Source organism: Brassica rapa, chromosome A02 (assembly GCF_000309985.2).
Source record: "Brassica rapa cultivar Chiifu-401-42 chromosome A02, CAAS_Brap_v3.01, whole genome shotgun sequence".
Lineage (NCBI taxonomy): Eukaryota > Viridiplantae > Streptophyta > Magnoliopsida > Brassicales > Brassicaceae > Brassica > Brassica rapa.
Genome location: NC_024796.2, coordinates 10,931,324 through 10,949,981, shown reverse-complemented (window position 1 = coordinate 10,949,981; position 18,658 = coordinate 10,931,324). Strand labels below are relative to the sequence as shown.

At 30.9% G+C, this 18,658-nt stretch overlaps 5 protein-coding genes and 1 pseudogene across 7 annotated transcripts in view; 3 read left to right on the top strand and 3 right to left on the bottom strand.

Annotated features, from left to right (window-relative positions):
- Positions 1 to 18,658, top strand: part of LOC103852615 (SNF1-related protein kinase regulatory subunit gamma-1-like) — a 423,770-nt gene that overhangs the window by 181,802 nt on the left and 223,310 nt on the right. The gene's annotated exons all lie outside the window — the stretch shown is intronic.
- On the top strand, positions 176 to 718 carry LOC103852590 (putative defensin-like protein 184). The gene is made up of 2 exons (XM_033285042.1): positions 176 to 285; positions 421 to 718. Exons 1-2 carry the CDS (start codon positions 222 to 224, stop codon positions 588 to 590), a joined length of 234 nt encoding a protein of 77 aa, XP_033140933.1. The 5' UTR covers positions 176 to 221; the 3' UTR covers positions 591 to 718.
- Positions 5,789 to 7,735, bottom strand: LOC103852588. Of its 3 annotated transcripts, none has more exons than XM_009129490.3 (8): positions 7,423 to 7,735; positions 7,099 to 7,165; positions 6,880 to 7,013; positions 6,711 to 6,794; positions 6,522 to 6,636; positions 6,302 to 6,450; positions 6,166 to 6,203; positions 5,789 to 6,075 (listed from the first exon to the last, which is right to left on the bottom strand). In XM_009129490.3, exons 1-8 carry the CDS (start codon positions 7,425 to 7,427, stop codon positions 5,951 to 5,953), a joined length of 717 nt encoding a protein of 238 aa, XP_009127738.1. In that variant the 5' UTR covers positions 7,428 to 7,735; the 3' UTR covers positions 5,789 to 5,950. The 3 variants fall into 3 exon arrangements, with proteins under 3 accessions (XP_009127738.1, XP_033140926.1, XP_033140925.1); XM_033285035.1 differs by having other exon boundaries at positions 5,789 to 6,054; positions 6,162 to 6,203; positions 7,423 to 7,733; XM_033285034.1 differs by lacking the exon at positions 7,423 to 7,735 and adding an exon at positions 7,281 to 7,413.
- On the bottom strand, positions 8,393 to 9,547 carry LOC117131915. The gene is made up of 6 exons (XM_033285038.1): positions 9,489 to 9,547; positions 9,286 to 9,364; positions 9,085 to 9,209; positions 8,924 to 9,007; positions 8,741 to 8,849; positions 8,393 to 8,667 (listed from the first exon to the last, which is right to left on the bottom strand). Exons 1-6 carry the CDS (start codon positions 9,491 to 9,493, stop codon positions 8,527 to 8,529), a joined length of 543 nt encoding a protein of 180 aa, XP_033140929.1. The 5' UTR covers positions 9,494 to 9,547; the 3' UTR covers positions 8,393 to 8,526.
- LOC117131917 lies at positions 11,148 to 13,073 on the top strand (annotated as a pseudogene).
- On the bottom strand, positions 12,839 to 14,600 carry LOC103852587 (expansin-A1). Its single transcript, XM_018656872.2, has 3 exons — positions 14,401 to 14,600; positions 13,830 to 14,293; positions 12,839 to 13,567 (listed from the first exon to the last, which is right to left on the bottom strand). Exons 2-3 carry the CDS (start codon positions 14,270 to 14,272, stop codon positions 13,261 to 13,263), a joined length of 750 nt encoding a protein of 249 aa, XP_018512388.1. The 5' UTR covers positions 14,273 to 14,293; positions 14,401 to 14,600; the 3' UTR covers positions 12,839 to 13,260.

The window sequence follows — 18,658 nt, the reverse complement described above, 5'->3', positions numbered from 1 at the left end:
AGAAATAAATATAAAATTACTAATTATGTAAGACATTACTATAAGAATATATATGCATTGACTTTGACTAGGACTTACATCTTTACTTTACCTATGAATTAAATATTACTTTCACTAAAAAAATATACATTTGCGTTATATTTGCCTATAAATATAAGGCAAGCCGAAAGATAGATCATCAGTTAAAACCTATTCTCTTCAATCATCTCAATTCCAAAAAAATGAAGATCTCTTTCTCTTCTGTTCTCTTCGTACTCATGGTCGTTTTCATCATTTCTTCTTCAGGTGGATTTTTATTATTTGCATAGAAAATTTCTCTACAAACAAAAACTTTGTTGTATACTTAAGTTAACTGAGAATTTTGTAAACGTAATGTAAATGTTTGTTTTTGTTATACTTTGGTATGATTATAATTAATAGGAAACAAGAAAATGGTAGGAGAAGCAAAGGATTGTTTTCAAACGTGGACGTGTGAAGGAGAAAAAGAATGTAGAGATAAGTGCACGGCTGAATACAAAGGAATTGGAAGGTGCGATGATATCGTTGCTCCTATAGTTCCTCCCCAGTGTAATTGCTATTATCCTTGCTAATATCTCTATACGTACAGCAAATAATGATTTGTCTTATATTATAATATGTAAACTTTTTATCTGTTAAATCTTATGTGATTCAAAGAATAAATATATCTCAAAGGTGAAATCTATGATGTGTTTGTCTATAGTCTCTTGTCTTTTAATTTGATTTACTTACTCTTCCACAATCTTCAATCCTAATTGCTTAGTGTACTAATTCAACGTATTATCTGGAAAATCGAATCTGCTTGATAAATAATTGTATGAATTATATCAAGCTTTTAAGCCAAATCAAACCAGAGAAAAAATAATATTGTTATTACTGATTTTATATTTTTTTAACATTATTATTACTTTTATTTTTTTGAACTGGCTTTCATTTTTTGAACATTATTACCGATTTTATTATACATCAATTCACGGATCATATTTGTAACAAATAATTTGCATTTATATTTTTAGAGTTAAGAAAGTAAAAAATATCAGATAAAATATCGTGCGGTCTGCATCATTCAAATGTCATACTCTCTGCTTCACGTCTCACAGAGTCGAATAATTGAGTTGGTATATATATAACATTCCCCATCGCTAGGGAAACCCACGACAATCACTAATATGTTTTTCTTTAAAATCCGGTCTAATTTTTGGTTAAGGAGGGAAAAAGGCTTATCTAACTCGAATTGAAAGTAATAACTCTGATTCACTTACAAGTTACAACTATGAGTGTTCCAACGCTTTCTGGATGTTTTGCCAGTGCGAAGACCTTTAGGGGCCTGAGGCAAATTCAAAAGCATAAACTTTATGTAATTAATTTTATAATTTAATTATAATTGAAAAAAAAACTACAGAATTATCTTTTACCATCAAAGACTACAGATTTCTATATGTTTATTTAATTATATGGTGGTGAAATTAACAGAAAAAAACTGTTACAATTTTTTTCTGAAATTAACAGAAAACTATAATGCATGGGAAATTAAAGTTCTAAAATTTAGACATTTTATGTTAAAAAATTAAATTGATGATTGTGGTTTTTAGTACATGTGTTACTTGTTCAAAGTGGTTAGATGTTAAACCAGTTAAAATGTTATGATATATAAGATATATATCAGTCATTTGATTATTTTTGATATTAAAGTTTTATTTATTTTATTTATTTATTGGATGTTCTTAGCGGAAAGAAATATATTATCTGTTTTTCTATTTCTTTAGAAAACATTTTTGCCTTTATAGCAGAGAGAACAAGGAAGTACTACTTTCTTTTTTGAAACAAGGAAGTACTACTTACCACAAAGGATTTAAACCAAAACATTTGTTTGCAACTGAATCATCAATATTTGGAATGGAATGATAATATCAGTTCCAAAAAAAAAAGTCACCATTTGTTTTGAATAGAGGAATGATCATTCCATTAATTCTAAAAATAAATAGACAAACTACAAAAATAAGTATTCCATAAAAAATGATAAATAATGATTGGAATGAACTTATTCCATTTTTTCTCTACATTCAATTCATGGTATTCTATTAATTTTCATTCCATAAATTTCTAAACTTGTAAATCAGTTACAGCCAACATTTTACTCATTAGGCCATGAATTTAAATATTTGTTGGAATCTCAACAACTCTTGATCTATAACAACAGAGAAGATCCATTGTTCACTGCTCCAACATCTCTATAACTTTATGGAATATGCCTCATGGTGGACATGTTCGTTATGGTATGACTCAATACAACAGCTAGCCAGTGGTGGACCAGGATTGAATTTAACATGGGTCAAACTATCCCCTATATATTAATTGAAGAACATTTGAAAAGATGTAACCTCAATTTTGTAATAATTAAAAAATATCACTTGTTTATGTGTCAATCAATTAGGTAGTTAATTAGTTATATATGTCAGCCTCACATTAAAATTGAAAAACATGTTGGTCCAATTCGATTTTTATATCTTACTAGAAACATTTAATACCAACTATAATATATCATATGATATTAACTAAAGTAAGGTGACTATTAATTATATATTATTTCTTTAAATAAAACCTACGGAATTATCTAATGTGATTATGATATATATAGTAATTAAAGATTTTAAATAATGAAGATTTGCTAATAATCTATATGTTTTCTATCATTTTTGTTTATTTTTTTTACTATTAAAGTAAATCACAAAATTACATTAATCATATATTAAAAATTTTAGATTTTTTTTATATGTTGTATTTTGAATTTTTCAAAATGAGTATAAATTACTAAAACTATTAAAAGTCTCACATAAACTTTTGTGATCAGTGTTTAAATTTTTTTCTATAATAAGATACAATGATAATAAAATCATATAAATAAATAATTTTATTTTAGTAGGTGTTTATGTGAATATATATATTTCATATCGTTTAAATTTAATTATATCTCATATACGATAAATAAGATTGATTGTTTTGATTTATTTATTCTAAAATGATTATGAGTAAACAAGAGCGGTCATTTAATTTATATGTGCAAGTCAATTTATTACATAATAGTAACTGATTTTTTAGTTATTTAATATATAATTATAATTTTATTATTTCATAATATGCAGAAAAATATAAAATAAATATTTATTTTGTATAAGGTGCATATCGTAACCTAAGTATGTATCTCTTTAATAATTTTGAATGTTAAACATTTTCTAAATCTCAAGCCAAAATAAAAAAATAAAAATAAACTCAAAAATTAATATTTATATCGAGCAATAACCAAAATGATACAAAAAGAAGAAAACTATCGAACATAGATAGGATTGGCACGTGTATGTAAACTTTTCATAACTATAACTAACTTTTAAATTGCTTAATTATGATATAAAACTAGGGGTGTTCAATCCGGATATCGGTTCGGTTTCGGTTCGGTTTTTTTCGGTTTTCGGTATTTCGGATAGTAAAATATAACTACCATTCTAAATCCATATTTACTTCGGTTCGGTTCGGTTTATATACCGTCGGTTTTCGGTTTATTCGGTTTTATACCAAAAAATATAAATATTTTGTTTGAGATCATATTATATGAATTTTAGAGTCATATTGTCAACACCGTCATTTATTAAAATATATTACATGTTCAAATAAATGAACAAAAAAGTAAAAAAGCTTCTACCATCAAATAAAATAATCAAATCTATAACGAAAATCAAAACTTTAAATTTTGAAAATAAAAATATGAAACAAAACAAAAACATGAAAGAAAAGTTTTTCCACTCTTCCATATTTAGTGTTCATTAAAGTTATGCTTTTTCAATTGAAAATTTTCCATTAATTATTATCCATCAAATTTATAACCTTCATATTAATTTAGTGAAAACTAAAATAAAGCAAAAAGATCAAAAAAGACTTAGAAAATAAGATGTCTGAATTGTGATGTATTGTTATTTAGTTATAGTTCAAGTGTTTTACAAATTAAGGTTTTTTATTACTATAAAATTATAGTAATAGTTATTAACACAAATTTAACTTATGTAACAAATATATTTTCATGTATCGTTATAAAATAGATACATATTTACATGTTTCTACTTTTAATCGGTTTTGTTCGGTTTATTCGGTTTAATCGGTTATATACCAAACCATATCCAAATCCTACGGTTTTTATAAAGTTATATCCATTCGGTTTATATGGTATATACCAAAACTAAATTATATTGTCTATTTCGGTTCGATTCGGTTCGGTACGGTTCGGTTTTACCATATTGAACAGCCCTATATAAAACTGAGCTGACATAGTTTCATTGTAACCAAATAGTAGGCATGAGATTCTTCGGCTTAAATGTTAGGTTTTTATGAGATAAATAATTTTTTGACCTAAAATATTTTTAAAAATGGATCAGTTAATTAGTAAACAAATTATGTAGTTAAGAAAAAAAGTTTTAAAAAATTGTTTAAGAGCCAAATATATTTATTCGATCAATAATATAAAAAAAATTTCATACGATATTTCTTAAATAATTTTCATATAAATTTACTATGCGCCAGGCGCAGGTCTTATCTTAGTGTACATAAAAAGAAAAACAAGTAAAAAGAGTCACCAAGAGGGGTTTGATCCATGGTTTAGGGGGGTCAAGTGCTGAACTTTATCGAGAGAGCTACTTATTTTTCTTTGTTTCTATGAACAAAATAATATTTAAACAGATTTAAAGGGTGTCAGGTGACACCCCATTGCTCTACGTAGGTCCGCAATTGGGTTTTATCCTTGCTAATTGTTGTATTTGGATATTCTTTTCATGTTAAGATCGTCTGCATAGTTTCAGTCAATGTCATCTCATTTGTGAATTATAATATGGTTTTTCGATATAGCTATTGGTCCGAGGTCGAGAAGATTGACAGCAACTAGAAAATTTAGTCAGACAATATTTGTATCAAATCCGTGCAGCGTGCTCATAAGGTATATTTATCTTTCTCTCAAATAATTAGTTAAGGTCTCACTTTTCCAAACTTATGCATCATATCGCAAACCACAGGGGAAGATGCTATAACACCAGCAGCTTATGTCCACAGAATGCAAAAATCAGGCAGAGAATTAGTTTTAAAAATATCATCTTTTGGATATTTATGTACTAAACATACGTTCATGCAGATGCAGAGTCAAATAGATGTAGATTTTGGAATGCATATGGAGCAACAGCTTGAGAATTTCTCATGGGTCCATAGAGATGAAAACATGAATGTTCCTCTAAAACAAGAAGGCCCAAATATGCAGTTTGATCATACTTACAGGGACATAACTTGCTCGGCAAGTTCATCTCTTAAAAGTTACTCAGGACTCTTTGGTAAAAGCTCAAATATCAAAACACCAAAAATAGAAACAAGTAGCATCCCGGGGACATCTGCTGATCCAAGCTAGCAATTCAACAATCTCAGCTTCCTAAATGATCCAAAGCTTCAGCAGCTAGCTGAGTGGAATCTATTAGGAAGTCCTGCTGATTACAACGTTAGCCAGCATCTTATAGGCCTCAGTTTGGAGGAAACTTGGCTTCTTCTAAGACGCTAACTTATGTTAGCGTCTTTGATGATCCTCTGTTTTCACGGGTATAATTGCGTCGCAGTTATGTTATTACAGGTCTTGTTTTGTTGACTGTTTACGACATATCTAAATATGCAGCGGCCAAATTATAAGCAGCTCCGGCAAAACACGAAGTGTTGATCCGAGAAGGCGGAAGAGGTTAGGGAAACGATAAAATACTATATATATATATATACGATATATATTAAGTTGCTTGTAACACCCGACATTCTCCAAAATGCATTATGAAAGTTTTGTTTTCTCTCAAAAAAAAAAAAAAAATCTTAACCTAAAATTAATTAATATGTATTACCGACAGAGCCGGGCTTGACCCAATTATTTTGAACCAATCGAATGGGGCACATCGGCAGATTCAGAAAGACCATTCTTCGACAGGAGAGTTGCTATCGAACGAAACAGAAGTTCCTTCTGCTCCATAGAAGGAACAGCTCCAGCGTCATCTGAAATGCAGAGGACAAGAGCATTAGACGCTCTAAACGAAGTATCAAAGACTGCAGTATGCAAGAGAGAGAGGAGAGGAGCACGCTCACCACCGATTGCAGGGTTGGAGCGCTGAGTCCCAATGCCGCTGCATAATCAGTAGTCACAGTAACTCATAAACCCCAATATAAAAATAATCATAGAGATGATAGGATGGAAAAACAAAAATATCCAATCATGTCTTACAGTCTCTCCATGAGGATTCCATCAGACTCATCAGGAGATTCATCCTCGTCCTCTTCGTTCAAGGCAGAGTCCATGACCGGTCCGTTCAAGGCAGATTCGGGAAGCCTCCATACCTTCATCTTAACTCCACAAGGAGTCACGAAAGTTTCCTGCAAACAAAAGAAGATGATTTCAAGCATTTGAAAGAAACAAATCTTGGTTACAAAGAAGGATATTTAACCTGGATGAAGTTAGAACTAGGGACAGAAGGAGCACGGTTCTTGATAAGCTTGTGCGCCAATCTCTGCCTCCTCCTCCTCCTCCTAAGGACGTTGAGCTTGCAACGTCGGGTGTAACTGTGAGAATAATTTGTCAAATATATATATACTAAAGATGAACTAAGCACAAAGAGACAGCAGAAGAAACATACCCCAGGGAAACCTTAATTCTGTTCTTGATATGAGGTACGCTAGAGTTAGAGAGAACAGGCTCATGCGGATTACAACCACAACCGCTGCATAATCAAAACAACAAGAATAATCAAATCAGATCAGATAAAAAAGATATAACAAAACAATTTTTTCTGCTTGTAGTCTTACAGTTCCCTATGTAGGTACCCATCAGACTCATCACTATCTTCGTCCAAGGCAGAGTCCATGACCGGTCCGTTCAAGGCAGATTCGGGAAGCCTCCATACCTTTGTATTAATTCCACAAGGAGTCACGAAAGTTTCCTGCAAACAAAAGAAGATTATTTAAGCATTTGACAGAAACCGATCTTGGTTATAAAAAGGGATTTAATTAGTGATAAATTTTAACCGCAATGAAAGGTTTGTGGGAGACAGGAGGAGTAATCTTCTTTCTAGATCTCATAACTCTCTTGGTGCTATCAGAAAAAGAGAAACCATGTCAAACTTCAAACATCTAGAAAACTAAACCACGAACCCAAGATCTGCAAGCAAATCAACACGCACCAAAACTACAAACAAATCATCACGCACCAGCCAAAAGACACAAGGAAGAAGAAAAAGAAGACGATCAATTAAACTAAACAGACAGAAGGAAGAAGGAGACGATCAACAAAACTAAACATTCAGAGACAGACAGACGGAAGAAGGAACTACGAGACGGAAGAAATCTTACCCCATGTTTCTCTATGAAGGTGACGATCAACAGCGAATGGGTTTATAAACCCTAAATCATTCAAACAACTTCCCATTTATATGCTAATTTTACGGATCCAGGCCCATTAAACCTTCACTTTTGAACTTGCATAAAAGTCTCACTATATTCTTCATTTGGATTTTCAAAATTTTGGGAATATGCTTATTCCATTCGGGTTTTACTAATTTTCAGGTCGATTCGGTCTGATTCCTTCCAAATTTGGGTTTTTTGTTCAACTCACAATGACACAAACATATAAAGGTTTCTGCTATGTCACTAGCACATCGTAAATATTGTGACCCAACTAAAATGCCAACTAAAGACCCATTGTGACAGCTTAAAGATATCCCATTTGGTTTAGTAACTTATGTGTGGTTCAGTTCTTTGGTTTAGGTCTTTGGTTTACTAAACACTATATGTAATATCTTTCTCACTTACGGGAAATCAATCAAACACTAAAACAATCTTCTTAAACCCTAACTCTCTCTATCATCATGTTCATCATCATTCACCATTGAATCTCTGTTCTTCGGGATGATCCTTCTTCCTTCGTGGTCGTCCTCTAGGCTTTGATTCTCCGATCTCCGGGTTCTCGGTGAACCTCTGGATTGGGTTTATCTATCATTATTTGTTTTACTGTCTCACCCAGACCTAATTGTAGATAAAAGACTAATGGAAACTGGATACAAAAGTTGATCAAAAGCAAAAAGAAAAGTTTTAAATGTAATAGCCATGAGAAAAACAACCGGTGAAATAGGAAAAAGAGAGAGAGACAAAGGAAGAAACATAATATGGAGAGGATAATAACAAACACTAAAAATAATATTATAAAATACTTAAAAGATAAATTCTGTTGAAGTTTATAAATACCATCAGTTAAAACTATGATAGTATGAAAAACTCTTTAACCAAACTTTTTAAAATAATTTAAATCATTAGGACTCTTCTAATTCAAAATTCTGTTTAGTTTTAAAAACCATCATTAATTTTTAAAAAAAATCATCACAGTGACTCATCAACCCCAATACATAAGAGATCATCATGATAGGATAGAAAAACTTTTAAAAAATATCCAATCATGTTTTACAATTTCAGATAGAGCTCTAAATCATGAGATCCATCACTATCGCTATCGCTATCACTGTCGTTCATGACAGAGTCCATCTCAGCAAGAGGAAGTGTCCAGACCTTGGTCTTAACTCCACTAGCACTCACGAACGTGTCCTGCAAAAGACAAAAAGATGATTTCCAGCATTTGAAAGAAACCAATCTTGATGAATTTAATGATATTTTAAACCTGAATGAAGTTGAAACGAGAGACAAAAGGAGCAGGCTTCTTGATAAGCTTGTGTTCCAATATCTGCCCCCTCTTCCTAAGGAGGTTGAGCTTGCAACGTCTGGTGAAACTGTCATCAAACAAACGATGTCAAATATTACACTAAAGATGAACTAAGCACAAAGAGAGACAGAAGAAACATATCCCAAGTTTCGACCAACTGAAATCTTCTGCTGTGCTCTATCACAGTTAGAGAGAACGGATTCATGCGGGTTAACCCCAACACCGCTGCATAATCAATCAAACACGAGAATAATCAGATATAAAGGTATAACAAAGCAAATATTTGTTTATTGTACTCTTACAAATTCAGATAGGGCTCTCCATCACTATCACTATCACTATCACTATCGTTCATGACAGAGTGCATTTCAGCAGCAGGAAGTGTCCAGACCTTGGTTTTAACTCCACCAGCACTCACGAACGTTTCCTGCAAACAAAAAAGACAAAAGACGATTTCAAGCATTTGAAAGAAACCAACAAAAGGATTTAGTTATATTTTTAACCTCAATGAAATTGAAACGAGGTTTGTTGGAGACAGGAGGAGCAATCTTCTTTCCAGATCTGATAACTCTCTTCTTGGTGCTATCAGATCAACATATAGAGAAAAAGAAAAAAACATTTCAAGCTACAACACCAACCATCTACAAACTAAAACACGATCAACCAAACTAAGGAAGAAGGAACTACGAGACGGAAGAAATCGTACCCCATGTTTCTCTACAAAGGAGACGATCAATGGCGAGTGGGTTATAAACCCTAAATCATTCAAACAACTTTCCATTTATATGATAATTTTATCGATCCAGGCCCATTAAACCTTCACTTTTGAACTTGCATAAAAGTCTCACTATATTCTTCACTTTGATTTGGATTTTCAAAATTTTGAGACTATGCTTATAAGTTTCATTCGGTTTTTACTAATTTCCAGGCCGGATTCGGTCTGGTTCCTTCCGAATTCAGTTCAAATCGGATTATAACCAGTGTCTGAAATCATTCAAAAATATATTAAAAAACTTAAAATTAACAAAAAAAAACTACTCAAAATATATAATTATTTAAAAATCTAATTAAAAACTTGTTAAACTACCTAAACTAATTCAAAATAAAAAATAAAACAAACTATAAAAAATTTTAAATATTCTAAAATATCTAAATTACTTTAATATATATAGAACCATTATTTAACTAATTTTGGATATTTTCGGATCTTAACTAGTATTTTAGTTCGGTTTGGGTTATATCTAAACCCTAAAATACCAAGCTCTTAAGTTTTGTTTGGATATTTTTATATAAATGGTTCTGATGGGATATCGGTTATTTCGGTTCAGGTTAAAGTCGGGATTTGGTTTGGGATAAAAACACTTATACCCTTCTTTTTTTTTACAGCAAACATTCAAAAACTCATGTAGACTCTGTAAAACACTCAGACCTACTTTTTAGTAAAATAAGTATTCACAAATTAGGATACTTGCATTGTTACGTAGAATTATATCATAATATTTTTTAATAACTATTTAATAATATAAACATGGGATATTGATATATGATGTATATATAAAATAATAGCGCAAGTCAAACTATAGCAATATTATAGTAGATGGGTAGATTCTACACTTTTACAAGTTGTTATGTTACAAATGTTACATATTTTTCAGGAAATAAAATTGGTTACATAATAATATATTTATGCCAAAAATCAGCTAATATTATTTATTTTATTTTTTTGTCGTCATCAGCTAATATTATTTAAGTTTATAAATATAATCAAGTTTCAAATGATGAAATAATTAAAAATATATATAATAATTATGGATGTGATTTCTATATATTTATTAAAGTATATGGTGGTGAAATCAACACAAAAAAAACTTTTACATAATTTTCAGCAAACCAACACGTGAGGTATGTACAACTATAACTACTACGATGTTAGTAATGAAGCTGAAACATCTCATAACTCAATTTGTTTTTCGCAACCGGCAACTTTCAGGTTCTAAGCGAGAAAATCAGGTTTCTGCAAACACACTTATTAGAAATAGACACAAGACTAAGGTTCCAAGATCTTCTACATGCTTTCAGACAATGTTATTTCATTTTTTGAGTTATAATATGGTTTTTCAATATAGCTATTGGACCGAGGTTGAGAAGATTGACAGCATAGATGATTTGCAGCAACTAGAAAATTCAGTAAGACAGTCTTTGTATGAAATCCGTGCTCATAAGGTATATCTATCTTTCTCCCAAATAATTAATTAAGGTCTCACTTTACCGAACTTATGCATCATATTGCGAACTACAGGAGGACATGCCTGCAACATCAGCAGCTTATGTCCACTGAATGCAACAATCAGGTAGATAATTGGTTTTAAACAGTTCATATCATCTTTTGAATATTTATGTACTAAGCATATGTTCATGAAGATACATAGTGAAATAGATGTAGATTTTGGAATGGATAATGAGCAACAGCTTGAGAATTTCTCATGGGTCCATACAGATGAAAACATGAATGTTTCTCTAAAACAAGAAGACCCAAATATGCAGTTTTATCATACTTACAGGGTGCTCCGCAAGTTCATCTCTTGAAAGTTACTCATCAGGACTCTTTGGTAAAAGGTCAAATATCAAAAACAGCAATTCAACAATCTCAGCTTCCTAAATGATCCAAAGCTTCAACAACCAGCTTAGTGGAATCTATTAGGAAGTCCCGTAGATTACAACGTTAGCCAGATCTGGGAAGCATCTTATAGGCCTCAGTTTGGAGGAAACTTGGCTTCTTCTGAGATGCTAACTTATCGCGTTACCGTCTTTGATGATCCTCTGCTCCCACGGGTAAACAATGGTTTTGCTTATCATTATTTAATTTGCTTCACAGTCATGTCATTGCATGTCTTGTTTTGCTGACTGTTTCTGACATATCTAAACATCCAGCAGCCAGACCTATAAGCAGCTACGGAAAAACACGAAGAGTTGATCCGAAAAACGCGCCTTTTATTTGAGCAGTCACGAGAATGCGGATGAAGCTAAGATTGATAAGTTGCTACATTCTCCAAAATGCATAATGAAAGTTTTGTTTTTTTATTCTTCTGTATTTTGTTGACCTACCTTGATAGTTGATACTCCTGCACATACCTTCTTTTGACGGTTATTCATATTCATGACCCTAAGCAATGTGATTTTAGGCGCTTACTACTTGCATCAGGGTTTTTTTTGGAAGACAAAGACGCAAGATGTGGTCTTTATCCGCAGAGACCGAGTATCGTGCTATATCGTTCAACATGTTTAGAATTCAAATGGATATGCAAACTGCTTTTGGTGAACCGATAAATAAATCTATAAATATGTTCTTTGATAAACAAGATACGCTTCACACTGCTGCTAACTCCGTATTTCACAAACAAACTAAACATATCGAAAGAATTGTCACTATATCTAAAACTACATAGTTAAAGGTGAATTTACATCATACGTTCATACATCGGCACACAAGATTTTGATATACAAGCATTCAGATATCTTAGGCAAGTTGAATATTTGTTATTTTCATGCACCAATTTCAAAAAGAGTATTATAACTTTTTGTAAATATTACAGTTTACATGTATTTTTTTTATTTATATCTCAAACTTAGTAATTTTTCTAAGATGTATGTCTACTCCTGTAGTCACTTAATTAAGTGAGCCGTTCTATTCACATCTTTGACACCTCACATGCAAAAGCAATACAGGTATACTAAAAACTGGTCGGAAATAATGTCTCTGATGGGTCAGTTATCTATGTTAGTTTCAACAGTTGATGGATATATCGTGTCTTGTTCTATAAATATTTTTTTAATCTTAAAAAGAAGAGAGAATTAAAAAAAAAAAAAATACTACTAAAGAATTTGTTTTCATAGCAAATGAAAATATATTAACTATGCTTTCACACGCAGTTCAGGTGAATTATTTTATAGAATTTCCAATATATATATGCTGGACGTGAACATAATAAACAAATATATATACCTATTATTTTTTCCACTCTGTATAATATATATGGTGATTTACGACTCACAAACTGAAAAATAACAATCTCAAATATTCCGTACTTGTAAAAACTGAAAATTTACAACATAGATGATGATGACTTAACGACGTAATACAATCTACCAATTCTTGAAAGGTGAAACTCTCCCTCTCGCTTCAAGAGGGGATACAAACACGATAAATTTACTACTAGCGGGTGGTCCTTAATTCCACCTCTGCATCAATAAAACTTATTAAAAAAAAACCTTACCAATAATAGAAAGGTCCGAAAAGGAAACGTCATCAAGGCTTTGTGGAAAATCAAGCACTCGAAGCAAGCACCACTTCTTTTTAGGTAAGAACGGACCAAATTACTAATATGCCCCCTCTCCAATCTTTCTACTACATACACCACACGAACCACTAGTTTTCACTTGGTCAAATGATATGAGAATTTTTACCAAATCACCCCTTTCTAGCGTATCTGTGCGCCGGTGAAGGTCTGGCCAAAGGACCAACGAGCGGAAGCGACGTTGTTAGAAACGATGGTTCGACCATCGCTGGTTGTGACTTTGAAAGAGAGTGCTTGTCCGTTCAGGTAAGAGTTACTCTGCCAGTTTTGTCCCCAGTTTCTCGACATGGCTTGCCATCCTGTTCTTGACCCTTTAACCAACGCCGAGTGAACATCTCCGGCTCCTCCGACATTAGTAATCAGAACAAGGTTGAAGTAAGAATGTCCGTTTATAGTAAACCTTATCCCTCCCCTTCTCACGCAAGACACTCTTCAAAACCAAAAGTAAAATAACAGAGTAAGATTCTAACACACATCCTCTGTTTTAGAAAAAAAGCAAAAAAAAAAACAGAGCAGCTCTGTTTTTTTAGTCTTGTATTCTGTTTAAACAGAGAAATTGAATAAAAGGGCAGTCTACAAAACCGAGTAAGATTCTAAACACATCCTCTGTTTCAGAAGTGAAAGAAACAGAGCAGCTCTGTTTTATTCCTCTGTTTCGGGTTAAAAACAGAGGATTTGAAGAAAAAGGTTACCTTCTGTAGGCGACAGGGACAATGCCAGCTTTGTATTGAGCGATGCGTTGAAACACGGGCTGAGAGAGATCGAAATGCTGCTGAGGAGGGTTACACCAACCTCCTGCGTTGTTCGGTAAAGCGTTGTTCGGCGGGCAAAAGTTAGTCGCTGTGACGACGATTGAGCCAGGGAGACACCATTTTCCATCGTTCTGGCACCGTATCTCGAAGCAAGCACCGCAGCTTAATCCGTTGTTGAACAGAGCCGTGCTCAGCGCCGCCGTGTTGGTTCCATACCCTTGGCTATAAAGGTTTCCGTACCCACAAGCACCTCCCATTGTGCCGGAGGCATCACCACCGCCGTAGAATGTGGCGTGTGCGTTTACCCAACCGCCACCGTATCCATTCACACGTGATGTCATTACTGCGAGAACAACCATAATCAAGAAGCTGACGAGACCCATCTTGTTATCTTTTTCAAAAACCTGCATATAGGTAGTAAGATTGATAAGTTTATACTATTATTCTAAAAGAAGATGAAAGTAGCTAAAACTAGTAATGGGCGTGCGTGTGAGACAGAGGAGATGATTACTTATAGAAGCTTTGATCTTTCTTCCTTCCTTAAAGAGGTGATGATTATGAGAATCTGTTGTTTGGTTTAGGATTGGATAAAACAGAGGAGGCGGGGGTGGTTCAATTTATAGAAAAACTTTAGTGAGTGAAATTTTACGTTTTTGCCACTAGTTAATCACCTACCATGCACTCATCTTTACTTTATCCTTTTCGATTCATCTTTATTACTTGCTCTCTTTCTTTTATATTTGATGTTTTAGAAAAAAAAATTTGTTCCAAACTATTTGACGTTTTCAATTTTCTATGTAAAATTTATTAATAATTAATACCAGATAACCAATGATATTATAGTTTCTATTTTGCTATTTGTTGAACTGTGGTAAGGTAAACAAATATTTTATTTAGAAAATTAAATGCAGTATCTTAATCTGTGCATAATAGAAAAAATGTCAAATATAAAAAAAAAACGGAGTGAGTACTATTATATTTTCATCTTTATTTTCTTCTCAATTAAAAACAAAGCCAAGACTAATAATGCAATTTCTTTTTAGATTTTCCCATATATATATATATATATATATATATATTATAAATTGAACTTATTAAATGTAATATTAATGAATGAAGTATACAATAAGAAGAATTACTTTATTATTGGGACCAAAAACCGTTGAAGTCTTAATATTTAATGTCATGAAAAAAACAAAGAGTCAAAGACACATGTAGGCATGCAGGTTTGGGTCGGGTTGTTCGAAATGCGGATAGTTTGATTTGACCAAAAGCTTGCTGAATTGAATTCGGTATGGTATTCACGTAGTTCGGTTTAAAGTTTTTTTTTACCAAAACTAACCAAAACTTTGATTATATTTTGGTTAAAATTTGGTTAAATTCGGATAATTCCGGTTAGTTAGTTTTATTTATTCAGTTAGTTTTTCAAAGTTTTGATTAACTCGGTTAGTTTTGTTCAAAATGTGGTTAACAAAAACAAAACCAAACTAACCAATTATCGAGCCAAAATATTTTTTTTATAAACTTTTCAAATTGAACCAAATTCACAAGCTAACCGAAATTTTGGTTTGGTTTGGTTCGGCAAGTTGGGTTCGATTTAAACCACAGGTCCGCAGGCCTAGACGCAGGTGAGCTACAAGAACTATTTTTCAGGCGCCTTCAAACAGTTATACACACAAATTTTTACTTGGAACTTATATATTAATTTTCCAATAAACAATTGAGGAAATTAACAATATCCTATATTAGGTCGTCGAAAAATTGTATTTGGTACCCTTGATGCAAATAGTTGTGATTTAAAACTGGTTTGAATAATAAATGAAAGTAAAGAAAAGCAAGAAAATAAAATAAAGACAAAAATTTCAAGTTGGAATTCAAGTGGGTCACAATGGGCTGCTTTGAGTTAGATTGTTACACGAGACGTATAGCTTTGTCGTTCGTTTATCTCAGTCAATATTTCGATCAACTCGTAATTATATTTATCTTCAGAAATTATCAAAACTACGATCAATGCAGTCGTGTCTGTCTTATGTGAAAAAACGTCGCTGACGTACATTAAATTTAATTACTTAATATTGACAAAAGAAAAAACTAATGTGTCCGGTTATGAAGTATCTAACTTGTAAGGAGCTTGCTCGGTGTTTCTGCGGAAGTATTTTACTAGGGTTAGATAGAATCTAGATTTTGAGATGACATTTTACTTTGAGCATCGAAAAAATAAATGCAGATCTTAAATATAATAAGGTGAACATGTTCAGCGGCAGAAATCTACGACCAGGTTTCCGTAATTGCAGCTCCAAACATGGGTCCAAAAACAATTCATGGACGGTTGGTCATTTTGCTAGTTCCCCGATGTATGAAATAATCATTTTATAATTAGTATAAATACAATTTACTTTTCTTACTACGTGTTTAAGTTATTTTATAATAGTAATAAATTTATGTACATATTGGTTATTTAATTTTAGTTATTCAATTTTTTCCCTCGGACCTAAAAACAAAATTTCCATTATATAGATGATAAAACAAAACATACGTATAAATAAATTATCATGTAAAAGCAAAAAAAAAAGAAAAAAAAAAACAGAGATACCCCCGCTGTTTTAAGCCACCGTAGTAACATCTATTGATAGATGATCAGAAGAAAGTTGACACGAATCCATCCTCTTTCAATTGTTTATTAATGTTGAATGGTTTTCATCTACGAATGATTGGAGTAACGCCAACAACCTCCTCACTTTCCAAAATTTAAACATGTATTAAAAACATGTATGCATGCTTAGTATCAAATTGTCAATCTATTCATTTGCTTGGAATTATGTACAAAAAATAAAATGTGGTTTATAGCGTCATTGTTCTATTTCTTTCTTCAAGTCTTGCATAGAAAATGTGTAAATAGATATGAGGGAAAACATAAGTGGGAGGAACTGAGGAAGTCTCTAAGACCAACTCTAATGAGACACCAAAACCAAATGATTTCATGTCCAATGGAAAACCAAAAATGACACAATCTCACCAAATTTGGTGTAGAGTGAATAGTGTTACACCAAATTTGGTGTAACACAATTCATCACACTAAATATTAAATATTCACATTTATTATGTTTCATTTAAGATATAATTTAATTATTATTATTAATCAGTTCAAATTTGTAACTAAACATAAATATATTATACTATTTGTATTTTTAAATTGTTTTTACATGATTAAATATTTTTTATTTTATTTTCAAATAAGAGATCTTTTATTATCATTTTCTATATATTTAAAAAAATAAAATATCATTAAAAATTTATATTTTATTTTATTTTCAAATAAGAAATCACTAAATTATTATTATCATTTATTTTATCTTATAATGTATTTTTATTTTAAAATATTGATTATAATCTTTATTCAAGTTATATTTAATTAGTAATGAAAAATTAATAATATTACATTATTGTAATGTTAGATTTAATAGTAAATAATTAAAACTTTATGTAATACTATTAAATTCACAAAAAAAAAAAAAAACATTCTTATTTTTTTTATTTTATAATATAATTAAGCTTGTATTACTAACTAATAAAAAATTATTAAAATAAATATATTATATGTTACGTGCTTTTCATAATTAATAGTTTGTTAATATAATATTATATATAAAATAAATACATATAATGTATAATATTGTTAAACCAAAAATATAAATGTAAATAAATTTGATAAACATATAATTAAAAAATTGACAAACATAATATATCTAAGTGTGATAAAATAATTATTTATTAATTTCAAATAATCAAAATTTAAAAATTATTAAAACTGAAAACATCAAATAATATTAATATTACTTTTGGTGTAATATTTGGTGTCATGGTTAGAGATGATAAAAAACATTTAACACCAAAATATCAAATTTGGTATAATTTCAACACTAAATTTGGTATCATGGTTGGAAATGCCCTAACATCTGGTATCCCTATATATTAAAAAATAAACATTACAACATTTTTTGTAGCCACATGTCATCACCACAATCATTCGTAGAATCTTTAGAAAAATATGTTGGTCCATATAAATATATAATAAGCTATTTATTAAACTAACCATAAATTAATCATAAATGTTCTTCATTGTTTCCTTAAATAAAAATCACGGAATTACCTAATGTGACTAAAGTATATATGACAATTAATGATTTTTAATAATAAAGATTTGATAAAAATTAGTCTATTCTCTATCATTTTTTTAAAATTTTAACGTATTAAAATAAATTAAACAACCACACTAACTATATAATAAAAATTTAGATTTTTTCCTATATGTTATATTTTGAATTTTTAAAAACGAATATAAATTACTAAAGTTGTTAAAAATCTCACATTGAAATTTTTTTGATCCATGGTTTAAAATTTACGTTATAACAAGATACAAATGATTACGAAATTACATAAGTACGGAGTTAATTTTATACTATATAAAATAGAAAAAAAAGTGTGTCTGGATTAATAAAATTTATTTAAGTATTTGTACCAATTTAATTATATACGTAATAGTTACTAAACTTTTAATTATTCAATATATATTTATTATTTTATAATATGTAAAATATATATAATACTTAAAAATAATATATATATAATGTTCATTTCGCGCAAGGCGCGGATCTTAACCTAGTGTTTAACTAAATCGTCTGCATAAAGAGAGTCTTGATTATTTATGCATACTGAAACTTTTAGATAAATTAGATCTGCATATCGATAATTACGTTTTCCAAAGTATT